General features: G+C 37.8%; 2 protein-coding genes across 2 annotated transcripts in view; one reads left to right on the top strand and one right to left on the bottom strand.

Moving 5' to 3' along the window:
• Nucleotides 1-8,887, bottom strand: part of brf1b (BRF1 general transcription factor IIIB subunit b) — a 60,901-nt gene extending 52,014 nt beyond the window's left edge. The window contains exons 1-3 of the mRNA XM_081378754.1: nt 8,483-8,887; nt 7,710-7,910; nt 2,686-2,766 (exon numbers count right to left, since the gene is read on the bottom strand). Coding sequence (XP_081234880.1) covers nt 2,686-2,766; nt 7,710-7,890 — 262 coding nt within the window. The 5' untranslated portion in view covers nt 7,891-7,910; nt 8,483-8,887. The remainder of the gene's footprint in view (nt 1-2,685; nt 2,767-7,709; nt 7,911-8,482) is intronic.
• On the top strand, nt 8,886-12,611 carry xrcc3 (X-ray repair complementing defective repair in Chinese hamster cells 3). Its single transcript, XM_081378755.1, has 7 exons — nt 8,886-9,289; nt 9,380-9,517; nt 9,592-9,804; nt 10,215-10,369; nt 10,446-10,658; nt 10,793-10,839; nt 11,832-12,611. Exons 1-7 carry the CDS (start codon nt 9,235-9,237, stop codon nt 12,061-12,063), a joined length of 1,053 nt encoding a protein of 350 aa, XP_081234881.1. The 5' UTR covers nt 8,886-9,234; the 3' UTR covers nt 12,064-12,611.
• The last annotated feature ends 1,446 nt before the right edge of the window (nt 12,612-14,057 follow it).

The following is a 14,057-nucleotide window of genomic DNA, read 5'->3' as shown; positions in this document are numbered from 1 at the left end:
AACAAATGCTTTCATCGATCTGTCCTCTAAATGTACAATATGTGTTAATGAATTCAGCAATTGCTTAGAGTAGACACATCAAACTTTTTCTTTAGCCTAGGGATTCACAGACCGGAGTCAATGGACCCCTAGGGGGCTGCAAGTGGGTCCAAGGAAACTTTCAGGGAAAAAACAGTTTTATAAATACCGGTTGTAAATAATGTTTAATCATACATATATATGTATATAGCTTTCTTTATACTTCAGGAAGGTGGTCCTTCCCATCATATTTGGGGGTCCTTGGTATCAAAAAGTATGAAATCCCTTGCTTTAGCCTACGGTATAGAGTTAACATAATCACAGAGCCACAGATATTAAGGTCGATGTTGGACTTTTTGTGTGGAGCCCAAAAGCTGCAGTGTCAAGTGTCGTGTTGGCATGCCAAGGCCAAATATAACTCTGAAAGCTTTTAAGAGCGTAATCCCTCTATTCTGGAGCCACTGTGTGCCAACCCTTCGTCACACACTCCAGACCTGTCTAATCCCAGAGTATTTTTCACGCTGCACATGCCATTGGATTAGCAGCCAGGTCTGCAGTGACCTCCCTAAATGACAGCAGAATTACATAACTGCTGCAACATTGCAGGGACATGAGACACCTTCATTTAATGAATGAAATCTTGTGTTTGTGACCACAGGGACACTTTTGCCAGTCGGAAACGAGTTTACCAGAATCTTTTATATTAACTACAACTAGCAGCCAGACATATTCATATCCACTTTTATGTGTCAATCATTTAAAAAGTGTTTAAAATATGATCAGATGTTTCTGTGATTAATAGTTGAAGAGTCATGAAGAATCGTGTGTTTATACAGTTGGTGACCTTGATTCTCAAAGTATTTTGAGACTTTGTTATCGCTTTCAGCTCTGAAAACGCACCAGTACAGCCAGCTGTAATGGAGCAAAATGTGAATTTAATGCCACAAAACACATCGTTCTCACAGTTCCTCTGATTCACACACGAGTACATATTTACACAATGCCGGCCTTATATTTGTTAAATCAACACACACCTGGAATCCACACACATTTATCAGGGAGCTCTATGAAATGGATCAACAGTTAATTATGTCTTGTGTGATTTTCAGAAAAGCGCAGATGCAAATTATGTAAATTTAATTAGTGGTTGGGATGTAACTGGGTCAGAAATGAATGTAGATGCGATAAGTAAGGAATAATGTACATCCAGCCGGTGGTTCTCTCAAAATAACCCGATCAGCTAGCCTGGCAAGCCAGACCTACATCAAGATGTTAGAAATAAATGTTAAAATAAATTTTGCTGCCACTAGGATGCATCTAGATTTCTAGGCTACCGTTCAGCCGGAAGGGGGTTATTTTGGACATTATAATTAGACACAAAATATATATTTGAGTTGAAATATTTTATTAGGTCTTTAAACGCAAAGCTTCCGCGGTGAGAGCGGTTGCAGCGGCAAGTTCAAACTAAACGGACATTTAAGAGATACGGTATACAGTCATTCATACCACTTATTACACAGCATTTCGCCACATAAATAATTATGGGGATAAGATATATTGATTTCAGATTAAACTGTTTTAAAATCGTAACGTTACCTGTTTGTATCTCATAATCCAACAGTGTACAAAACAATAGTCACAAAATGGCAGCAGCTGCGTTTGTATGAAACAAGAGAGAGCGAGTCCACGATTCTGGATGGCATAATTAAATAACTGTACACAAAATATTGATTCGACTGAGTTTTAATATTTTATTAGCTCACCAAACTCAAACTTCCATGAAGAAAAATGTTCCTAGCAGGCGTATAGCCCTTATGCGCCAGAGAAACAAAGGCGCTGCCATCTTTAGAATATTGTCTTTTAACTTCCGTTTTTGCGGTCGGTCTGTATATTTCTATGGCGCTGCTGTCCAGGAGTAATTAGCTTTTGAAGTGGATTTACTTAATGTAAAGTTAACGAAAGTTATCATGAGGATTGTAATGTTTAAAGCAGATGACTTAACAAATGTCAGTCGACCGGGAAGATTTTAAAATGAGCCGTTAATTAATATACACGCAGAATCGCTGTGAAAATACAGACCGGAAGTCAAAAGACAACGAGCGCTGAAAAGGGGCGGGCGTCTATAGCACTGCCGACTTCAGTAACCCGGATGAGCCTGCGTTATCTGTTTTCAGCGGTTGTTATCTGGGAATAATTTACCACTGGATGGCGCTATTGACCAATCAGAATCAAGTATTCCACAGAGCCGTGTAATAATGACACATAATGTTGAAGGAATATTTATCTACAAACGAGAATGCTTCTAATGCCATATTTGATTTTAATTTTAATTACAGTCAATTATTTGGCTTTGTTCCAAAAGATGTGGAATATAATGCAAGATATCTATGGGCGATTTTCATTTCATTCCTTTTTTCACTCCTTTCCCATTCACTTTCATGATGTGGAAAAGAGTGTCCAGGACATTCTTCAAAAATTCACCTTTTGTGCTGTACAGAAGAAAGAAAGTCATACGGGTTTAGAACGACATGTGTGCGTGTAACAAATGACTGATCTTTTCATTTAGGGTGAAATATCACTTTAAGCCTGCACATGTTTTAAAAACATGATTATTTACTGACTGCACCAACACATTGCTGCTGCTGACTAATATAAAGGTGCGCCTACCGTTCTGAAGCGTCTGAGCTCGCGATTCTTTTCCCAGACTTGTGTGGAACCCACTACCCAGGACAGGAGCTTTGGAAGTACCTAAAAACAAAAACAAAAAAACAATGTATTATGTTTAAAGTATCAGACAAAAACAGTAAATAAGAATAGTTTTGACTTACAGTATATAAACAGGTGTATAAATACAAGCCTTTTACAGATGACAAAAGTAAGCTTTTAAATAAAGCTCTATAGCACACTCCAGTGGCTGTTTGTGTGAATAACAGTTTTATCGTTGTATTGTTACTACAGTGACACCTACCGGTTGCCAATGTCTACTGCACTTCACAAGTGTTCCTATTAGCAACCAAAAGAGATTGATTGACACCCCTGAGACTGATAACCAAGTATACTGATAAACAATGAAGCTCAGGAGAGTGACAGGATTATACAAATGAACCACAACAGTATTTCGCTTTGCCTCTATGTAAAATATTGCACAATTATATATTTCTCTGGCTAGTGCTTTGGTCAAATCATGGCACTTAATGTTAGCTTCTGCTTTGGGTATGTTACAGTGAATATACAAAACTTACATATCAAAACACAAAACTGACATGCAGAACTAATGATATTCCACACGCTTCTCTTCCTTTGCTTTTAACTGTGCTTCCACAAGGTCTGTTTATAATGATGAACACCTAAAGTTCAGCATAATAATGCATTTTGTTAAATCCAAATTTGTAATGAATTTGTATTTCTCCAGGTGCCATTGTAGGTACGCTGCCACAAATGAACACACAATGGCTTGGTTTCACAGACAGGGCTTAGATTAAACCAGGATTAGGCCTTAGTTCAATTAGGATATTTAAACAGCTTTTATAAACATGCCTTAGAAAAAAAACATTACTGGTGTGCATCTTGAGACAAAACAATGGCACGGACATATTTTAAGATATGCCAGTGCAAGTTGCTTTCAGTTAAAACAGCTCAAACATGCATTTTAGTGTGGGACTAGGCTTAATACTTGTCTGTGAAACCAGGGGAATATGTTTTAATCCTGATATCACTGCATATTTTTAAGTTGAAAATGTAGTGCACATCATTAGTGAGGATCATACATCCATGTGTGGCTACAACTTGAACGGCCGGGCGTCTCTGAGGGCTTCCTGTTTCTCCTGCCACACCCAAAACCAGGCAAGACTTCCATTAAAAAAAGGAAATATTTATTGGTTAGTTCTAGAACTATCATATCTATGAGTCTTGCATATGGCTATATTTCTTATAATATAACTTTTGTACGATGTCTTGTAGAATGACAACAACTTCCTTTTTAAGCTGAATGTTGTTTTGACTGACCATACAAGGAAAGAGAATAAATTCTCTCTCTCAGAGACCTGCACGCTGCTGGAGGACTGGTCTGCGAAAGAGATACTACATAGAGCTACATAGGATTTTGTGAGGCAGGCAATGTAAACCATTTCTGATATGCAGCGGTTTTATTGTTAACTAAAATTATTAAATATTGTTCACGTTCATTTAAATAAATATAAATGTTGAATGAAAAAAACTTGGCAACTACAGTAGAAAAAAGTTGCAGCCTAAAATTAAGTACAATCAACTTGGATATTAAAGTCATTTCAACTTAAATCAACACTAGGAACTTTTCCTCTTTGGTCGCCCTACAGGTTGGAAGCGGAATTGTCGTAAATAATTTTGCCGCCCGCAGCCTACTGTCGCACGCACGCTCGCTGTTTATCCAGCACCGGCTTTGGAGTGAACGATGTCCACAGACAAAGTAGAGTATGTTGCATGATTTCATGATGTATTGCGACATCAGAAACGAAGAAAAACTAAATAATGACTATTGTAACGCTTGACGTAAAGCAAGTCAAATTTGTAGTTTTCTTATGTCTCATTCGAACTACAGAAACGGTTTGGCAAACTTGCATAGTGGGGTTATAGCAGATATAGGGCTGCAAAGCGAATCCAGAAGTGCCTTTCACCGTTACGACTTGATGAACCACTGATACAATTTTGGAAACATTATTTTAAGGTAAAAAAATTTCCTTAGTGTTGTTTTAAATTGCATTAAACTGACTAAAATAAATTAGTTGAGTCTTGTTTAACTTATCAAAAAAGTAAAACAATTGCTTAACTTAAGTTAAATCAATGTAAAAACGTATGTTCTCATAACTTACTGATCATATAATTTAATGTCATAAAACTGAAATATAAAAACCTAAATATAAAAACAAAATAAAAATGACTCAATTTGAAAATTACTCAAAAAATTACTCAAATTGAAACTAAAATGAAAATAATTTTTAAATATAAATGCTATCATTATCAAAATATTAATAAATGCCACAAATAATACTAAAATAACACTGGTATGCAGCTGTATGCAACATTATCTGGTGTTCTCTGACCTAGGTAATGGTAATGAGAGATACACCCTGCACATCCGATAACCGCACTACTAAAGAAGCCTGGCTGGCTCCTCTTTCTTTAGTGAGAAATCCTGATGCTTTGATGGCATGTGTGTTTGAATTTCTCATTGTTAGCTCTGTATCTCCACTTGTAGGCCCAGCGATCTGCCATCTCTGAGAGGCAGATAATGTTCCTGAATCAGGCACGCTTGTATGCGATGTCTATCTCTGACGCCAGGCGAATGGGATACACGGTTGATTCCACTCCAAAAAGGGTGGTCTTTCGCTCTGCCTACAATCAGCCACATTCAACAGTCACAGACGCAGGTGAAATAAAAAATTATAAGGATAGTTCACCGGGCCCAATATGAAAATTCTGTCATTATTTACACATCCTCTTGTTGTTCCAAACCTGTATGACTTACTTTCTTTAATGGAACACAAAAGAAGATATTTTGGAAAATGTCTCAGTTTTGTACTACACTACCTTTCAAAGTTGGTTGGTAAGATTTTTTTTTTTTTGTCTTTGTTCACCAGAGCTACATTTATTTTACCAAAAATACAGTAAAACGGTAATATTGTGAAATATTATTACAATTTACATTTTTTTAAATAGTTTTCTATTTGAATATGTTTCGAAAATGTAATTTATTCCTGTGATGAAATTTTAATTTTCAGCATCATTACTTTTTCAGGAAATATTTTTTAAGGATACTTTGATTAATAGAAAGTAAAAAAAAAAAAAAATTATTTGAAATATGACTTTTTTATGACATTGCAATTTTTTTACATTCACTTTTGTCCCCAGAGTTTTGAATAGTATGAAATGAACATCAAAGGGTCCAAATTTGCATTGACCGCAATGTTCTTCTATCTATAGTATCCACCTTATTTTTTACGTAAGAGTGGGTGCGGTCATTTGTAAATTGAATGTGTTTGGCTTCTAGAGTTATTCACTTCCGGTTATTTTTAGCTGTACAAAACGGCTCGTTACACTGCTTGATATTGCAAACTGGTACTTACTTACGTAATCATCAACACACTGTTTGGTAGCGCAAATAGTTTTACCGTTTCCAGCACTTTGTTATTCTTTCAGTTATTTACCTATAGCGGAAAATGAATTGCGTGTGTTTGTGTTTTTGTGAACTATCCCTTTTAATGTTAATTGTGCAGGTTCTACCATGATAATATCTCAGGATTTTTTTAACCTTGTTTCCTCAGATTGACAGCATTGCTGTAAAGAAGTGATTAATGCACTAGGCGTAAATTGGCGGTAGTGATGCTTGACACATCTGCGGCATGTATGATAGGTAACTCATTGGGCATGTTTAATTTCTGATACATTATAGAACCTATTGTTGATGAACTATAAAATGTACATCATATACAATTTCTTTAATGTAAATAACAGTCGTATAGACGTTCAGGCTTTCATGGGCCATACTTTTCTCTCAGTCTTGCATCTTTATTAGCCCCTAGCTCATCTGATGGAGTGATTTTGCACAGGAAAACTCCTAAAGTCATGACCACGCAGGCGCAGGACCCCTCTGGGTTTGTAAGCAAGAGCATTAAGCTGGGTGTGGATGCTCAGCTCTTGGACGAAGCCACCAGGAAAGACAGACATGGGTTACATCATATGACAAATTGAGAGGTACTGTTCTTCCCTGGTAAAATAAGCCGTTACAGTTCCAGCATTCATAAAGGAATAATAAGAGGTAACTTTCCACTTCTGAATTATGCATAGTAGATTTAAGCAACATGCATTATCATACAACAGTAAATTTAAGCAATTTATGTTAACAATTTGTAGTTAATCTAATGCTGAAACCACACATCATTTACTAGGACGACCATGGAAGCTGTAAAAAACCTGATTTCATTGTTAAATAAATAGTGAATCAAAATTGTGAACTTTGCTTCTTGTCATGTTGAGCCACTGGGCAAGTGCAATGAGATTTATTTTTTAATAAGGCAAATGAAAAGTCAAGCCCATTTAAATGAGGGGGTAACATAGGTGTCCAGTCCTGCCATCATTTCTGATGATCATTATTTGCTATAAGAATGTCAGAACTGCTTTTGCAAATTAAATGCACTGTGATCGCTATTAAATTTATAATGAATGTGCATTGTGTTGAAAGGATGTGGTTCTAAGCTTTGTTGATTATAATCAATCTAAAAAAAGGATTATTTTAAGTAAAAAGAAAAATGGGTCCTGTTGATTACCAATTTCCACATTCACAGATCCAAATACTGAAATTTTAGACCTCTCTTTCTTGTTTGTATGAAATAAATCGAGCAATAACACATTATTTAAATTGTCTAAAAACTAAATATTTGCCTTTAAGAATATTACCCGTTTACAATTCTTCTATTTTTAGTGACATATAATTCTCAAAACTTGTCATTGCATTATTCATTGCTTTTAAATCCCCCCTTCTTCTCCTCTTTATTAAAAAAAATTACACTCTGTATGTTGCTTTTAGCATTAATAAAATAAATACATAAAAAAAAAAAAACAGGCTTGGCACTGGTGCCCCTCAGTCAAAACACAGGTGGATATTGCCCTCATCCCAAACCTGTGTTCAGGCTCAATTGAAGTTGAAAAACTCTTACCATCTGCAGATACAAACTGGCCAACTGCTGAAGACACCCCTCCGCTGTTTTCCACAAACTGAATCTCAGAAACGATGATATTATCCTCCAGAACCGAACCACAGGCTGTGCACACCGCACTCCCCCGGGCTGGGTCTGTGTCGATGTCTGCTCCACCACAGTTCTTACACTGACGACTCATACTGACAGGAATATGCTGACCTGAAGATGACAACAAGTACATCATTACAAACACAACAAACGTTTGGCAAACACACACATCATCTGCATCGTCAGTTTATTGTCATTCGGGCAGCATAATAATAAGATACATCATAAAATTGTTTCCTAACATGTCGTAAACGATATAGTTGCCAAACTGCGTTCAGAACGGGATTTGAACTCGGGTCTCCGGCTTGCTAACATAGCTGATATTCCGCTCTGCTACTCAACAGACTGCGCGCGAAAGACACACAATGCTCACTTTAGCTCACTCACTTTATTTCTTATACATTAGGATTAATTTCAAATTAGTATTATTTCTAATGTATATTTCTAGTATATATAACCCTTGCTGAGCTAATGTTTTGATATGATTTATATGTGAACATATCGTTATGCTACAAAATGAAAAGCTAGCTTTGCACAAGACCTGTATGATACGACCGTAAACATAATAACTTACACACAGCTCAATGTATCGCTTTATTTTTTATTTCATAATATACAGACACGCATATATATATAAGTAATGGTATGTTATTAACGTTAGCCTTCAATAGCAAACCACTCACCAGTCAAAGGAAGTAAAGACTTAAGATCAAACAGTTTAAACCGGTATCCTCTAGTCGTATTTATTGTTAGCTTTTCACATCAACTATTTAATCGGCAATTTCATAGAGCAACATGTCTAGAAGTTATGTATAAATATTTCATTTTATCTAATAACACCATTACAGTTGAGACTTTCAACCGAGGCTTTAACTGGATACGACATTATGGGCTGCTTTAAAACTGAATATAGAGGGGTGGCCACTATACAACAGTTCTTTGTTTAGATATTTTAATGAGTTAATTTCACTAATATGAGCCTTTTATGACATAATACATCTTTTATGGAAATATTAATCATAAATTACAATCCCAGTTAATCAACTCAGTTAAACGTTTACACTCAAAACACCCCCATTTTGATGTGCACTGGGCCGGTGGCGGACCCCGGTCTTAAAGCGCGATAATATGAAGGGTGTGAGTTGTTGTTTAGCCAATACTTTATTGCACTTGCTAAAATTTAGTATTATTCGTTATATTTGTAGTCGTTCGTCTGTCCTTGAACTATAAACACCGACAGATTTAAATAATAAAATCGGCCATCGATTGGGTTTAAGACTTTGATTTTGACAGAATTTATGACATGTTGACCAGGAAGTAAATGGTGCGCTGTTCAAAATGTGAGCTGAGACAGAAGGCTTTAGTGGGTTAAAATAATATTTAAAACGAAATTTGATTAACGTTACACCGTTTAAATGGAGATTCGCGGGATGTGATGGAGTGGGAACAATTTGAGCTAAATCCAAGGATTATTGCTGCTGTTAAAAAAGGTTGGCGAGAAATCCCGCTCGAGTAACGTTACATTCAGTCTAAAGTTGAATTCGCTTCTTGTTTAACGTTAATGTTGTTTTATTGTTTAGCCCATTTCAGATCAGCGAAGGAGATCCTCTGTGTGTCTGGTCCAGATCTGCAGAGACTGACACGCTTGTCCAAGACTGATGTTCTGCGGCTTCACTGTGCAGTAGCAGCCGCTGTGCGCAAGACCAGCCCGGTCACAGGTGACCCTCCACTGTTACTGCAACTGAGAATCAGCTATTTTTGGAGCAAAACTCTTATTTTAATGTATTCTCAGCTCTGCAGCTGATCCGGGGAGAATGTCCTGTTTTGGAGCCCGGACACAGGCTGTCTTTTGCCTGCCCCGTTCTGGACGGTCTGATGCGCGGTGGTCTCCCGTTACGAGGAATAACAGAGCTGGCAGGAGAGAGTGCTGCTGGGAAAACTCAGTTTTGTTTGCAGCTTTGCTTGTCTGTCCAGTATCCAGAAGAAAACGGAGGGCTGAACTCAGGTAAAGACATGAAGCCTCTTTTTTTACTCCATTTCTACCCAATAGAATAAATAAATTCCAATGTCCAATACTATAGTTAAAATGCCCTCATATATCCAGGTTTTCCCAGACTGGTTCTTCCATGATAGAAAAAAAAAATCAATAAAATAAAGAATATCTTGATTTTTCTCCTAGTGAGCCCCAGCCCTATGATTGAGAACCACTGCTTAAGACTATTTCCATTAGAACTATCATAAATGCCTCAAATAGACACTTATTTCAGTATCTTGTCAAATCTGAGCACGAGATATATCGTCTGAAACTCTAGTGGCAACATGTGAGATTACTGGGGTAGAAGAAGAAAGTAATAGTTTTGACATATCTCTGGTGAAATGCTGTTTTAAATCACATTTGATATGGTCATTTAACAGGAGCTGTTTATATTTGCACTGAGGACTCTTTCCCCATCAAACGACTGCTGCAGCTCATTACCCAGCAGCCCCGGCTCAGACCAGATCTGCCTCCAGCTCTGATCCACAGCCGGCGTTTAACTGACAGCGTCTACATCGAGCATGCAGCTGACCTGGTGAGACTGGCAAAAACTCCTCTTAACAAGTTAATAACCATTCGAAAGGTATGAATGCTTGTACATGTGTGAGCAGGAGGCTCTGCAAGCGTGCGTGTCTCAGCGTGTGCCTGTGCTGCTGAAGCGAGGTCTGGTCAGACTGGTGGTGGTGGACTCCGTGGCTGCCCTGTTTCGCAGTGAGTTCCAGGCTGATGAAGCTGTACAGAGGTCACGTCACCTGCTGGCTTTTTCCAGTACACTCCACCGCCTGAGTCATGCATACGGTGCACCTGTAGTCTGTGTCAACCAGGTCAGACCGCCATCTGATTTATAACACTTAATCAGAGATATTATACAATATGTGCGGTAAACGCTATAGACCTTATCATTTGAATTTAAATAACATAGAAAAAGTTCTCACTGTATGATATTTATCCGTTCCAGGTTACAGATGTTATGGGCGGCCCAAATCCTGGAAGGTGTGACTATGGGTGAGTGTGTTTGTGTCAGTTTTGGCAGCAGCAAAAGGGCCAAAATATAACAGCTCCAGCTCATTTCAGGAGACTAATGTAATTACTAGGAATGTGTTCCACGGCTAATTTCATTAACGTTTATACTCAGAGAGGACAATCAAAAATTTGTATATGAGATTTATTTGAATTAGCCTACTTAATCTATGAGTCATATCCCATATCCCAAAAGTCATATCCCATACTAAATGCCACTAAAAAAATATATGCGATGTGCTTGTTCATTAAACATAAGCAAGCCTTCACTTAATCAACATTAACCAATATAGACATATTTATTCAAATCACCTGAATCATTAGGCAGTGTAGCCTATTAAAATCAGAATCCCTCAAATAAAATTTAGCCAACACAATTCAGCATACATCAAGCAAGGTATTGTTGTTCATTACCACCGCATGTACACACATGCCAGGAGGCAAAATCACAAGAAAAGCCTAAAGTGTACCAACAACTGCATTATTTAAAGGTATCCTATGCATTAGGATATTGACGTAGGATCTGTTGTTGTAAAGTTATTTTCATTCATAATGGTTCCCCTTTAAACCGGCATAAAATTTCTTATCAGTAGGCTATTTTCCCCTAATAACTGGTACCATAGCATAACAAGCCTAATTGTTATATGGCAATTTGACATAGCCTATACAAAGCGTTTCCATTTTCTTCCAAGTCAAAATCCATGTGTGGACATTTATCTAAGCCTGTTGCGATCGTGTGATCAAGAAAGATAAAATTAAATGATTTTGTTTTCCGCTCCAGATATACAATAAAATAATGTACAATTTAAAATGTAACATTAACAGCACTAGTAGCAACTAGTATTTCCAATGTCGACTAGCAGCATTAGCTTTTATTTAACTAGTCCCTCACATCCCTAGTAATTACAAAACTGGACATATCACACTTTGAGCTTTTGAAGCTCTCTAATAAGTCTTCTATATCTTAACGTACACAGGCTGGTGGGCAATAAGGTGCTTCCTGCATTGGGCATCACTTGGGCCAACCAAGTGATGGTGAGACTCATGCTCACAAGATTGGCAGGACAAGTCAAATCAGACAGCCGAACTTGTGCTCCGCGTAAATTAGAAGTGGTCTTCGCCCCACACCTCCCTCGAGCGAGCTGCCTGTGTGGGGTTTGGGAGGAAGGAGTGAGAGGGATCCCCGATGACGCTCTTCATGATGAATAATCGCATCAATATGGCAGTTAACAGCTGCTAATGGACACAAATGTTTTTAAAGCACATTTTGTTAGGAATGGCAAATTTTTTACCATTTGAAATGAATACACATTATTATTAATAATATAAAATTCTCACAGGTATTATGTGCAAATCATTTTGTAAAATAACCCTATTTTATAATACTTTTACATTTTTTATTATTATGCCCTTGACACACTGAATATATGTTTTCCTTATGTATACCTGTATGTTGTTACAGTTTTCATACAAAAAGAGTTGCAATGCAGCAATAAGCAAGTTGAATAAAGACTATTCACAGCCACCCTTGAAGAGAACAAGCTGTTTTATTTCTACTATTTCAGAAAACAAAGCAAACTCAATTTGCTATAGAACTGTCTTGATCAATATTCTGATCTACCATGTTTATATTACCAGTCTTGAGGCTATACCATTTCAAACAGAAGGGCAACAACATTAAATATACAACAATTCTGATAGTAAAAGTACAGATTTGTCAAAAAAAATAAAGTTAAAAACAGTAGTGCCCATTTTCCAATCCCCTGTTTTGTTTTATCATTCTACCAGCATTTCTTCTATGTTTGGAACCTGTTCTAATACACCTGTGACTCAATGAGTTCTGACCAGCAGAGGGGGCTAAGATCCAACAAAACATGCCATGCCACAATTTGCAAATGGGATTGCCATAATAGATTATCTAAAGGCGTGAGACATGCAATAAACATGCATTATTTTATTTATCTGATTGCTGTAATATGTATAATATTTCACTATATCAGTGAGGACATTTGGTTCTCTCAAGTATAGACAAACCTGTACACATTTAAAAAAATCTGATTGCTGTACTTGTTTTAATGTCTGAGGTTGACTCAAGACAAGGGGTCGATGTTTAGCTGGTTAGCAGAGTCTTGAGTTGCACATTTCTAGATGTCTCTGCAAACAAAAGTGCAAAAATGCCTGGCAGTGATTAAAGTCCAGCTACACAGAGTTTTTGGATAGGCCTATAATCCTTCCAAGCTACTTAACACATACTCATACTCATACTCACACACACGCAATGAGCGAGTCCCTTTATCAACATAGGAAACCCGAATGTTAGTGCACACAAACAAACGCTGTGAGCAACCACACTTGCGTTTTGAGCCCGTCCTGTCACCATGGCGACAATCACATGGGCTGTCTGTCCCAGATTGTTTGACCACCCCCACCCTCAGGAAGACAAGAACCTCTCCATCCATCGCACTGCAACGTCAAATCAACCCCCTCCATCCCCTGCTACAAAACACAGACACATTTTCCTCCTTCCACTCAGCTGTTTACTGCTGCGCTGATGAAAACCTCGTTATGTAACTCCGCCAGTCCTACTGGGCTACACACACACACTGACGGGCTTTCAGAACACACGCACAGCCGCCCACATCTGCCACCGTCTGCAAAATGACCGAGGGCTGCTCACACTTCAGCTTGCGCACTTCAAGCAGCCGGATTCTGGTGTGTCATCAGGCAGGTTGTTAGTATGCATCCCACGTCTACTCGTCTCAGCCAGGGCAAAAGAGAGACGATGCAATGACTGCAGGTTGCAAGGCTCTCTCTCGCTCTCTCTCTCTCTCTCTCTCTCTCTCTCTCTCTCTCTCATATAAACATGCATATACGGCCATCTTGGGAAAGAGAAGTAGAGGAAGAGAAAAATGGATTCTTGTGTTGAGACGTGAGGAGGAATGTTGAGCATGTGTAATAAATGTGGAAATATTTGCTGAATATTATATTAGGCTAAGGAAGATAGAAACACAGCTGCAAAAACACAAAGCATACATACCTATGAGGTTACACACTGTGACATATTCACACACACACACACACACACACACACACACGTTGCACTAAATTAGTGAGGACATTGCATAGACTTTATTGAATTTGATACAAGGTTAAAGGAGAACTCCGGTCAATTTTAACATTTAACATTGATACATTTGGAGTGC

Source organism: Scardinius erythrophthalmus, assembly GCF_964197995.2.
Source record: "Scardinius erythrophthalmus genome assembly, chromosome: 11".
In the NCBI taxonomy this organism is placed as follows: domain Eukaryota; kingdom Metazoa; phylum Chordata; class Actinopteri; order Cypriniformes; family Leuciscidae; genus Scardinius; species Scardinius erythrophthalmus.
The sequence above is the reverse complement of the archived record's forward strand: the minus strand, read 5'-3'. Positions and strand labels throughout refer to the sequence as shown.

Coding starts and splice junctions, on each gene's coding strand:
- xrcc3 (XM_081378755.1), top strand. CDS start 9,235: ATGGAGTGGGAACAATTTGAGCTAAATCCAAGGATTATTGCTGCTGTT. Junction 10,659..10,792: donor CTGTAGTCTGTGTCAACCAG/GTCAGACCGCCA, acceptor TATCCGTTCCAG/GTTACAGATGTTATGGGCGG. Junction 10,840..11,831: donor CCTGGAAGGTGTGACTATGG/GTGAGTGTGTTT, acceptor TAACGTACACAG/GCTGGTGGGCAATAAGGTGC.